The sequence below is a fragment of the Solanum dulcamara genome, chromosome 6 (assembly GCF_947179165.1).
Source record: "Solanum dulcamara chromosome 6, daSolDulc1.2, whole genome shotgun sequence".
NCBI classification, from domain to species: Eukaryota; Viridiplantae; Streptophyta; class Magnoliopsida; order Solanales; family Solanaceae; genus Solanum; species Solanum dulcamara.
Window position 1 is genome coordinate 22,661,006 of NC_077242.1, and position 12,518 is coordinate 22,673,523.

The 12,518-nt window shown below is 30.7% G+C and overlaps 1 protein-coding gene across 2 annotated transcripts; it reads left to right on the forward strand.

The window, feature by feature from the left end:
- The first annotated feature begins 4,033 nt into the window (after positions 1-4,033).
- On the forward strand, positions 4,034-11,940 carry LOC129893205 (uncharacterized). Of its 2 annotated transcripts, none has more exons than XM_055968698.1 (2): positions 4,034-4,517; positions 11,623-11,940. In XM_055968698.1, the coding sequence occupies exons 1-2, from the start codon at positions 4,248-4,250 to the stop codon at positions 11,683-11,685; spliced, it is 333 nt and encodes a 110-aa protein (XP_055824673.1). In that variant the 5' UTR covers positions 4,034-4,247; the 3' UTR covers positions 11,686-11,940. The 2 variants fall into 2 exon arrangements, with proteins under 2 accessions (XP_055824673.1, XP_055824672.1); XM_055968697.1 differs by having other exon boundaries at positions 4,034-4,512.
- The last annotated feature ends 578 nt before the right edge of the window (positions 11,941-12,518 follow it).

Consider the following 12,518-nt stretch of genomic DNA (forward strand, 5'->3'; position numbering starts at 1 on the left):
ATTTTATAATTTTTGAATGATATATATAGTTATATATAATTATTTATATAATATATTACTTTTTATCATTATTCAAAAATAATCTCAAAAATATTTTATTTTAATTAATTATTTCGTAAATTAGTGTTGACATCCAATTTTGACCGACCTATAACCCATTTTTCAATTGCTATTTAATTAAATATGTATTCTTTAAATTTTTATTTATTGTATGCTTGAGCTTACATTTGGTATAATATTTAAAATTTTATTATTGTTATTATTATATAAATAATATTATTATTTACTTCATTGGTTATTAATTTAGAATATTAATTTCAATCATCCATCTCCTTTTGACTAATCCTACATAAAGAAAAAGGAAGACAATCTTGTGCATTGTTGTGTCATTACAAAGCATTTAGTCATGATTTCTTTTACTTCAATTTTTTTTTCTTCTTTCAAGGGAAGACTCACAAACACACCACTCTCTCCATTCTCTTCTCTTTTTTTTTCCTAAAAAATACATCACTTTCTCCGTTATCTTCTCTTTTTTTCCCTCAAAAAGTCTCAAAAGAAGCTTGTCCTTTCATCTAGAACAAAACAACTCCTCCCTTGTGGTAAGTAAATCAAATTCGATTTTTTTGAAACTGCATAGTTGTTAGTAATTTTGACGTATCTTATTGTATAGATCTTTTTTTAGTAAATAAATATGTTTTGGAAAGATTAAACACGTACCTACAACTTTTATGTTTATGTTGGAGCCTAGATCTGTTGTTATTGGATCGAAAAATAGGACGCAACATAGGACAAGTTTTGTCCAGATTTTTTATTTAAAATTCCAATATGTACAACCGCTAGTAATTTGATCATATCTTTTTGTACAAAATGTATTTTGTGATGATTCTTTTGTTTTTGCAATCTTAAGACATATATATACAACTTTCATGAGGACATAAAGTCCAATTTTGCCGTTTGGAGTTTCAAATTTTAGGTACAACATGAGGTACATTTTTGGTCGGATTTACTGTTTTGATAGCCTTAAGTGTTGTTGTTTGTTGTTGTTGTTGTTGTATAGCCTTAAGTGATAATATGAAATATTACTTCAAATTTATATATAGTTCAAATTGTAATTGGCCAATGAAAAAATCTTTTCGTCGATTTTCGAGGCCTCCCCATTTTAAAAGACGGAAATTTTAGTTTAAGTTTATATTAGACGTTATATTTTGCAAGTTAAAACAAAGTCCAATAGTGTTAAATCAATAACCTCCGGGGTGGCTCCATCTTCGGGAAACAACAAATAGCTATCGCGATGGTAAATTCGGTAAGAAACTAACAAGTAACACAACTCTATCTCTCCTTTATTTTTTTTATTTTTTTCATTGTTATTTTACTTTTTTTTGTTTATAGATCTACTTTGTTTTATGATAGATATAATTATTGTGATGTGTTTCTATTATTTTTTTTACTTTATTATTGTAGTCTCCATTATATCTCTTTATTAGTGATATCTATTGTCATATATGTTTGCTTTTGATTATTTTAATTGATTGTTTAAAAGATATGATAGTTTTAATCTACTTTGTTTTACGATAAATATAATTATTGTGATTTTTTTCTATTATTTTTTTTACTTTATTGTTGTTGTCTCCATTATATCTCTCTATTAGTGATATCTATTGTTTGTTGAGTGAAAATTATTATTTTGTTTTTGTTTGACTACTTTTGTTAATAGTTTAACTTCATTTATTTTGGCTATATTTATTCATCACTTTTGTTTGTTGGTGGATTATAATTGATGATTAGTGTATACTTTATTTATTTATAGTTATCTTGTATCTATTTTTAACTTTGTTTGACTACTTTTGCTAATAGTTTAACTTCATTTGTTTTGACTATATTTATTCATCAAAGGATTATAATTGATGATTAGTAATAATTTGTTTTCTTTAATACATGATTTCTTATTTAATGGATGTTGATATTATTGTTTTTTATTCTTTTTGACTATGTAGGATATACTAAAGTTAGGTTGATTCACTTGTCATTAACTTTAGTATTACTATTTTATTTTTTATATTATCATGTGTTTAAGTTAATTGATAAAATCTTCTCACTTATTTTTTTTGTCATATTGTACCTTTATTTTTGTGGGTGTTGGTGTTTGATGATGTAAATATTCAATAGTTTTTTTTTCTTTTGTTATTTTGCTTATGTTACTATTTTTGTTGAATTATTGTTGTTGGTTTGAATTTTACATCTTTTATCTAGTGTATTTCTTATTATGTTATTAATTACGCTATTATTATTTCATTTCTCAAATATCCTATATGTTGTCTCTATTATGTCGATTGTTTCATCAATTATTGGTTGTCATGACTTTCACGCCATTTTATTGAAATAATTTTATTATTTTTAATTATTATTGTAATTCATCATATTAAATAGAGATTACACCTAATAAGTCGATGAAGAAATTATCGTCGATTTCCAAGGCCTTCCATGTTTATAAGACGTATTTTATTTTTAGTTATTATTATTATTATTATCATCATATTTATTCCTTACTAACACTTCTATTAAGTCTTTTACAGGTACTCAGAATTGTTTCCTAAGAAAGCTATTCGAATTAAGTTTAAATAATATATTTAATTTATTATTGTGTATATTATTGACGTTAGGCAAACATTAGGTTGTTCCTTATATTATTGTTTTAATTTATTCTTTATGTATATTTCATTACATATTTGCGCAATATTTTCATCTCCTCAATTTAAAAGCTGAGTTTAGCTGGGACCTACAGTTGTGGATTTCGAAGGATGCTGATACCTTCCCTTTGAAATAACTTGAACCTCTTACTTAGAATCCATTGAATTTGTAGACATTTTTAAATAATTGATTGGTTTCTAATTATCCTAAAATTATGGTGACTCCTTAAATTAAACTATTTTCTTTTAAAATCTCTTTTGAACAATTGAATTGATTTTTTTACGAATCACCATGACGTTCTAATAGGAATGTAACACTTATTACAGTTACACCTCTGAGTTTACTATAAAATAGAATTCTATTTTTTGTAGTATATATACACACATATTTTAAAATTATTTTGATAATAATTTATTCATTATTAATATTTTACCAAGTGTCTGTACATGTATTCAGAGATATTTTCTGCAAATGATATTTAAAATTATTTTTCTTTTCATATGATAAAAGAGTCCTTTGTTCATATAAATAAAGGGCTATTATTTTAATATTGCATAAAAATTACCCTTTTTATATACATATACCTTTCTCATATTTTTCTACACATAATTGGTGATAATATACTTTACTTACTTAGTACATACTTTTTTTATACATATATTCTTATACAATTTTAGTGTATATATTTTTATATATATGTTTGTTATACTTGCAAATAATAATTTTATCTCCTCCCTTTTTGATGAATTAAGTCTAGCTGGGTACCACATTTTATGGATTTCGAAGGATGCCTAACACCTTCCCTTTGGAATAATGTAAACCCTTACCTAGAATCTAAACTGGTTTTTCACAGATTGAAACGTGAGTCATACAGGTCATGCATCAAATAGGTTTTTCTTATTTTCCTTAATAAATTAGGTGGCGACTCTATACAATAATTAATCCTTTTAGAGTCTGTATGTTGTGCTTTATCTAACCTCGATTAAAAATAAGGCATAACAATATTTGTTAACTAAGTTTATTTTATAATTTACTTATTCATATTACATATCTATTTTAATACGTTTTATACACGTGCATTAAAGTTATTATCTAATTAAGTTTATCGTATATTTTGGTCAACTATGTTAATTATGCATCTATTTTGGTACGTTTTATATATGTATAAACATACATAGTATATACATAAGTAGTGATTTAAATATCAAATCCATCTTTTAATCACATCCATCCATTTCATATCCTTCAAATATCAAGATTCAATCCCAACCACTCATCAAAATCAATCAACAGTCCAGATCAAAAGACCATTTCTTTCCTATTTTTAATCCCAAAAGAACCCAAAACCATAGAGGATGACTTTTTTTCTTCATCATCTAAAAATGGAGAACCACTGTCGTCTCCACCTTTACTCTCTCCCTCACTAAAGCCGCCACAGCCCCTCTCTCAAAAAATCCCTCTGCCACCGCGCCTCTTCTCTCTATTTTCTCTCTGTCGACGCCTTTCGCTCTTCCTCTCCTCACCGACGAATAGCAGTAACAACCAACGCTGCAGTTGCGATGGTGAGCTCCAAGCAGCAGCCTCCAACAGCGATGACAAGCTGCAACAACGCGCAGCAGCAAGCAGGGACGCGCGGTAGCGGTGAACTCCGCCCAGCAACGGCGAACACCAGCAGCCAGTGCCGCTTCTTCTTCTCCACGCAACAGTCAGTGCTGCTGCCTCTTCTCCACATCGCTCCTTCGATGTCTTCGGCAACAACCATGGCGAGTCTCGCTAGATTAACAGGACAAGAGGTCGAAGACGGATCTCCACAGATCCGTCTTGGTAAGGTTTCATCTAGATCTTATTTACTATATATTATTGTTTGTTTATAAGTAGATCTAAAAGGTTCATACTCCTTTTATGATTACTGTGTATATGTTGGGTTGATTATATTTCGTGTTTGGTTCGTTTCATATTCGACTCCTATATGTTCGAGCATCTATTTAATTCTTGCAAAACTCTTATTTGTTGTGAATATGATTCACTGACTTCCTGGCTACTTAATGGTTTCATATATGTTCTCTTTCCAATTCTTCAGTTTAATGTGTTAATAAATTGTAGAATTCTCATATCTGTCCAAAGTAACATTAAATCTGTCGTAAGCGTATATTTATTTTTAGTAGCTTTGATATATAATTTCAGCCTATCTTACTCTCTTAATTGATTTTGTAGCATGTTTAAACTAATAAAAAATGGTAGATTTAGCTTAATTTTGGTACAATTTTGCTTATCATTGTAAACATTAGAATTATATTTGATTTAAATCCGTAAATTAATTTAGACTATATTAAATTCAAGAAAATAGTCCAAATGACTTGGCAATCCAAGTCGAATTAAATGAGCCACTAAAATCACACCACCTGTCAAATTTATATGGTAATCCAAGTCAAATTAAATAAGCCATTAGAATCATGCCACATGTCAAAGTTAGGTGGCAATTCAAGTCAAATTAAATAAACCACTAAAATCATGCCACATGTCAAAATTAGGTGACAATCCAAGTCAAATTAAATAAACCACTAAAATCATGCCACATGTCAAAGTTAGGTGGCAATTCAGGTCAAATTAAACAAGCCACTAAAATCATGCCACATGTCAAAGTTATGTGGCAATCTAAGTCAAATTAAATGAGCCACTAGAATAATGTCACGTGTCTATGTGACATGTTCTGACCAATCAAATTAAAACTCTTCAACAAATAAATCTGATTGGTCAGTTCAAACTAACCAATCAAATCACACCCTCATACCACTCCCTACAACTATAAATAGGGGTCCTCATTATTCTGAGAATGAGGTTTTTTTTTGAAGAACAAGAAGCAAGAAGAGAGCTCGTGGATCAAAGGCCGCAAATTCTCTACAAAGCTACAAAGTTCAAGCAATCAAATTCAAGATCAAGAACGAAGATAAATATCAAAAAGCTCGAGATCAAGTTACTTGTTCATATTTATTGTTCGTCATAACCATACAAGTGTTCGTGACGAATAATTCAAATCCAAATTCGAAGACGAAGATTCAAGATCAAGCTATTCAAGCTCTTGACTCTAAATCAAATTCAAATTCAAGTTTAACGCGTTTCATATTATTTGAAGAATCAGAGTATTATTATAGAGATTGTAACCGCATTACATTTTGAAATCAAATATTACACTTTGTTACTCCAATTTTTCGATCTTGATTATTTATTTTTCTCGACTCAAAAATTTATTGTTTACAATCATCTGATTACTTGATTTTTGGGAATAATTATGGTAAGATGTAATATTCCTTGATTAATTTTCCTTTGCATAATATGTATAATTGATATTCTTAAAAATTAAATAGCTCTAAACCTATTTTATTCTTTTTTATTTTTTGAATTCTCAAGTATTCCTATTATGGTAAATATCACTTTATTTTATCTGTAATTGATTAATTTCTTTACAATTAGTTATGGTGGGTAGGGGTGCTTATCGGGCGGATTGGACGGATTATTATGTTTAATGGTTTGACTTAACGGTTATCGGCTTTTAAAAGTACTAATCTGCTAGCCAACCTATAAGATATCGGTTGGATTGGTATCGGATTAGCAATTATCGGACGGTTATCGGGTGGTGTATCGGTGATATGATAACATGTAAGATGTAACAACAATATAATCAATGTCATATGAAAAGTTGTGAACAAATTAACAACAATATATAGGCCTACAGGCTATAGCCACTTAAACTTCACACTTTCACAAATATACAAGCCTATAAAAGTACAAAACATCCCGTTGCAGTCAAGATTCAAGAAGAGTCCTGACATTATCAAGGAAGTCAAGAAGAAGCAAATGGCCCCTTCACACTTCAGAGGTTCATCCATGTGTAAAAAAACTTGTCAAAACTGACTCCAAATTCAACTGTCCTTCATGTGGCTTTTGAGCTTGCTTCTCAGCTTCCATGTCATATATACTACTAGCAACAAGACTTGAGAATACTAATGAACCAGCTGGGTTGGCAATAGTGAGGAAATTGTACAAAGCCCCAAAATTCTTTAAGCCAAACAATTCAAAAGCAGCAGTTGGCACAATCGCCCAATGAGCTCCATAACCAAGTCCAACCAAAAGAGTACCAATGTACATAGCTCCAGGCCAACCCATGGCAAAGAAGAAATGACCAAAGGCCATCACGACTTGGGCAATTGCCATAGCTGCATGTCTTGGATATGCATTATCCCTGTTTGAGAAGGTAGTGCAAGAAATTAATGAAATTTGAATATTCATGATTAGCAGTATCTGAAACTGAAAGTCCCACCATAATCTATCATCTATTAAATACCATTCAACTAGAGCTAAAAAATTTCCTAAAAAGAACAACATATAAAACTGCAAATAAAAGCAAACAAAAATGCTGAAAGCAAACAAAAACAGATGAACAAATGAAACAGATAATGAAACAAATAAAAGCAAACAAAAATGCTGAAAGCAAACAAAAATAGTGTATTTATTTATACTGAAACAGATAATGCGCAAACACTTCTCAAATGAACAAAATAATAACTAAAAGCAAATAAAAATGCTGAAATAAGAAACAATTATCTGGTTCTGGGCAGCGAACCTGAACTCGAGCAGAAAGATGAGAACATATACATTATATGTCAACTACAGTAGGCGTAGGATATTTTCCAGCACTTGCTAAATCTGAAGAGAAAATTATCATAATGAGTCGTGTAATAAGTATAAACCATGTACAATAATAATATACAACAAATATAATAAAAAGTATCATTACCTTGTTCAAGCTGTTCGAGATTATCAAGATCTTCCTCAACGCTAACAGATTGTTGTAATTTTTCACTTCGAAGCCAATCTTGAAGACACACTAGAGCTTGCACTAAATTAGGAGTCAATGAACTCCTAAATGAATCAGGAAGACGTCCTCCCGTACTAAATGCAGATTCAGATGCTACACTTGAAACTGGTACAGCTAATACATCACGAGCCATTTCAGCAAGAATAGGAAATCTAGCTGAGTTCATTTTCCACCAGTTTAGGATGTTAAATTCTTTACTATCATCCTCAGTTTCTTCACCAAAATATTTATCTAACTCCGTTCTAGCATCCACACCTCCATTCGCTGTTTTATAGTTCTTTAGATCTTTCATGAATGATTCTAAAAGTCCTGTACTTTGGGTACTTACTTGACTGTTAGGAAGCCCGGAAGTAGAAGTGTCCAGTGAAGAGCAAGGTGAAGATTGAGCAAGCACACTGCCTTTTGAGTTGGATTTTACATACTCGCTAAATAATGAAGTCATGTACTTCTTTATTTCTGCTTGTATAGATGACCCTTTTTCACCAAACATCTTTACAAGTGCATAGCTAACTGATTCAAGCTTGTAACGAGGATCCAAAATACACGAAATGAAAATTATCTTGTTCATTTTTGCTGGATCTCCCCAATACTTATTAAATTTTTCTTGCATTTTTTTTGCCATATCGCTTAAACCAGTGTCTTCGCTTGCCATCAATTGATTCAAATAAACAGCAACAACACAAATTTCAAGAAAATGAATATTTGACGTAACATAACGTGATCCGGATATTTTCAAAGTAAGAAGATAAAATATCTCAAGAAATCTGGTAATTCTTTTCACATGGACCCAATCACTACTCAAAAGTTCACCAGCAGTGATTCCAGTTTCAACATAAGAATTTTCAAGATAATGTCTCAGGCCAATTTCACGTGAAGCATAATTTGAAAATGCATTCTCAAATTCAACATCCCTACTCAACATCAGGTAGGTGGAATTCCACCTAGTTGGAACGTCTAAGCATAAAGATTTTTTGCAACTAAGTTGTTCATCGTCACAACTTTCTTGAAATCTTTTCAACCTCACAGGAGACTGCCTAACATATCTAACTGCATGTCTAACACGTTCTATAGACAAAGAGCATTCTTTTAAACCATCCTGAACAACAAGATTCATGATATGAGCCATACACCTCACGTGAAGGTGATTACCGTTCATTAAATTAGTTCCCATTTTCGTTAATTGCTTAGACAATTCTTTCACTGTCACATCATTTGAGCTTGCATTATCAACTGTGATAGTAAAGATCTTATTTATCCCCCACTCACGTAAGCACCTACTAATACCATTTGCCATATCTTCACCTTTATGGCTAATAATAGGACAAAAATTAAGTATTTTCTTACGCATGTTCCAATCACTATCGATCCAATGGGCAGTGATACACATGTAATTGATCCTTTGTATAGAAGTCCATGTGTCAGTGGTAATACAAATTCTTTGTTTTGTTTCTATAAAATACCTCCTTAACTTTTGTTTTTCTTCATTAAACAAATTAAAACAGTCCCTAGTTACAGTACTACGGGAAGGGATCCAAAAATGAGGTTGAGCCATTTTCATAAATTCTTTAAAATCTTCTTTTTCGACAAAGCTAAAAGGAAGCTCATCAACTATTACCATACGACATAAAGCCTTCCTACACTCTTCTTGGTCAAATTTCCAAGAGACAACAGCTACATCACCTTGACTTCCCCCTAGAATAGATTTAAAGCCTATGGTTGATTGTTTTTTATCAACAAGAGGAGTAGGAAGTTTAGGACATGTCGACAAATGACCAAGAAGAGTCGACGTACCATCTCTTGACTTAAAATAGTACAACTTACAGCAATGGCTACATTTTTCTTTCGTACCTTCGGAAGTTTCAACTTCTGTAAAATGATCCCAAGCAGCAGACCTTTTTCTCCTTCTTTTAGCACTAGCTGACAGAGTTATCTCAACATGACTTGCTGCATTTGAAGCCTCACTTTCACCTATCACCTTATCACTTTGTTCAGCCATGCTAGAAGATTAAGAGTTTAAGACTTTGCGTCCCTGTATTTCAATTAACAACTCAAACATAAGCTAAGATATGGATAATCAATTTTATATCAGTAGTTTAATAATGTCAAAATCAGTGAAGCACATACCAAAATTATCATAAATAATCAAAGCAGATGCGAAGTCGATTTAGCACAAAATACTGCTTATGCCACTAGTTACAGCTCATGGTTATTCAATGGAATTTCAGACTTCAGTTCATATATACTAAGAGCTTACACCTGGACAAGAAGGTTAACTGAATTTCAACTCTAGCACTATGAGACACCAAAACCCAATCAATTTTTACTTGATAGTACATCTTTATTTCCTATGGTGATAAAATACACTTGAGATGATAAAATAAGACCCACACTGTATACCACAGGGAAGAAAAGGGCACAAACAGTGCAGACAGAAGAAAAGAAAGACAAAATCATGTCCATGTGTGTCTACTGGACAAGAGTGATGCCATTTCCAGGTTTACAAGCAGCATCTACCTTCAAAGCATCTGCATATGGTCATCAAAAATCAACTTCAGACATGCATGTAGAATCAACTTCAGCATAGAACTTGATCTTCAAACCCGACAGAGAAGCTTTGATAGCAAAGATCAAGGACTTATACAATGATATTCTTGGGAGCAGCTAAAAGAAAACAGAGTCCCGATGCTGCTGCAGAGACATGATCAAAATAGATTTCAGTTGAGCAATCTTGCAGCTTTGCTCTTCAAAATGTAAACTCTGCTTCGTTCTTTTGCTATCTTTTTATTCTAACAGATTAAAACCCGAAAAAAAAAAAGAATCAACTTCAGCATCTCCCATTTCTGAGGCAGATTTACGCAATAAGAATTCACATACATTAAAAGTAAAATCAACAAGAAGTTTCAGAAGACATACTCTCGATAATTTCTTTTTTCTTGATCAGTAAATCCAAAGGTTGAAGTTCTAAAGCTCTGTAGAAGAGTTGATTGTTGAAGACTTGAAGTTCTAAAACCTAAACTCCTAAAGTAGGCGGAACTTCCTATTTCCCAAACCCTAAAGACTAAAGTGGGCGGAAGAAGAAGAACTGCTGAATAAACCTATTTCAGTTTGGAGTTTGGACTGCTGAATAAACAATGAAGTAGTCAAGTTAGTAGGGCTTCTACTAGAAATGGGCCTGCCTATTTAATTAAATTGGCTAGGTCTGTTTAATTAAATGGGCTTGGCCCTTATTTTAGGTTTACAAATAAAAATTATCAATATTATATATATTTTATATGTTTAGGGATAAAATATATTAAAATATAATAACTTCTTAACGGATTAACGGTTTACCCAATAACAAAATTGAGTAATCCGTCCCCCACACCGATAAGCCGTTAATTATAAAATTTAAATCCATTCTCCATCCGCTAATCCGATAACTCAATACCAATAAGCCAATAAACCAATTTTGCGGTTGTGTTATTGGTAGCGGACGGTTTTGAACAGCCCTAATGGTGGGTCCCTCTGGTAAAACTTTTTGACTTTTGAAATATACTTTTTGAAAAAATCTGAAATTGAATCTTGGAAAACAGATTTGTTTTGAAAATTTGGCATCTCCTTTAAATCTCATGAACTTTTGGGGAAAAAGTTGAAATGAGAAATCTTAACAGTTATCTAGGTTGATTTTACGATCTTTGATTACCCATTGATTTATCCATATAAAGGGAGACACAAAGAGACAAAAAAAAAGACAAGAGAAAAAACAAAGAGAAAACAAAGAAAGAAAAGAAAAGAAAAGAAAATATTTTTACCTCATATTTTAACACCTCCAACAAAAACAAAAGAGTTTCTAGCATACTTTGATATTCTGTTTCTAGTTTGTCTTCACGGTTCAGATTTTTATATACTTATTTTTTCTAACTAAGGTATTCAGGTTAGTTCCAACCTTTCTTTATATGTTAGTTTATTATTTTAAAAATGTTCTTGCTTTGTTTGTTTACTTTATCGAAGTAAAATCATATGATCATATTATACCTCTATATTTGTATATTGCTTGTATTTTCTTTATGGTTTAGCAGGGTTTGGATTTCAAAGTTCAAGACATGAAGAGTTCATTTGGAACAGGATCCAGATGGTTTTAGTTTCTTGTTTTATTATTTCTATTTGTGTATTATTCTTGCTTAATTATTTTTGGCATGTAATAATAAACTTTGTATATAATAAATGGGGGAGAATACATGGGGAGGGAATATACTTGCTACTTGCTGTATTTATTTATTTTTTTAGTTTATCATGAATTTATGTGTGCTTAGGATACATGTGATCTAGTTATACTACTCATTTTCACATGCTTGGGTCCATTTATTCATGATATAAATATTTTAATTTTTACAAGATATTTGCTTTAATAAAAAAAATAGTCTAAGAATAGTTCGCTAAATATCGTTTATCATCATATATTTTTTTTATATATATATATATTTGTCTATTTTATATGTGTTATCTTTGTTTATTAAATGATAAATCTCATTAAAATAATTACTTTGATGATATTTCTACAATATAACTTGCCTTTTAAACTTAAGACCATGTTTATAGTTTCAAACAATAACTTTGTCATATTAACTATTTAGACATTATATGTGTAGGATCTACTAAATGATTTTGAATATGATGACAATCATATTTAGATTTAAATGTCATTTCATTTAGACATCATGCTCGTAGGATTTTATAATTTTAATATATCATGTCGATATATATTTTAATTAATATTTTTAACATACCAATTTGTATAAACATTACGTCTATAGGAGTTACAATTTTATTATATTATGTTTATATATATTTTAGTTAATATTTTTAACATACTAATCATTTAGAAATCACGTGCATAGGGTTTTATGTTAGATATCATATAATAAATCATGTCTATAGGACCTAATAAATATCTAAGTATTTATAGTGTTAAGGG

Excerpts from the sequence above, each read along its gene's own strand:
- LOC129893205 (XM_055968697.1), top strand. The coding sequence starts at position 4,248 with ATGGTGAGCTCCAAGCAGCAGCCTCCAACAGCGATGACAAGCTGCAAC. Across the intron at positions 4,513-11,622 it reads ATCTCCACAGATCCGTCTTG|GGTTTGGATTTCAAAGTTCA; the intron begins GTAAGGTTTCAT and ends ATGGTTTAGCAG.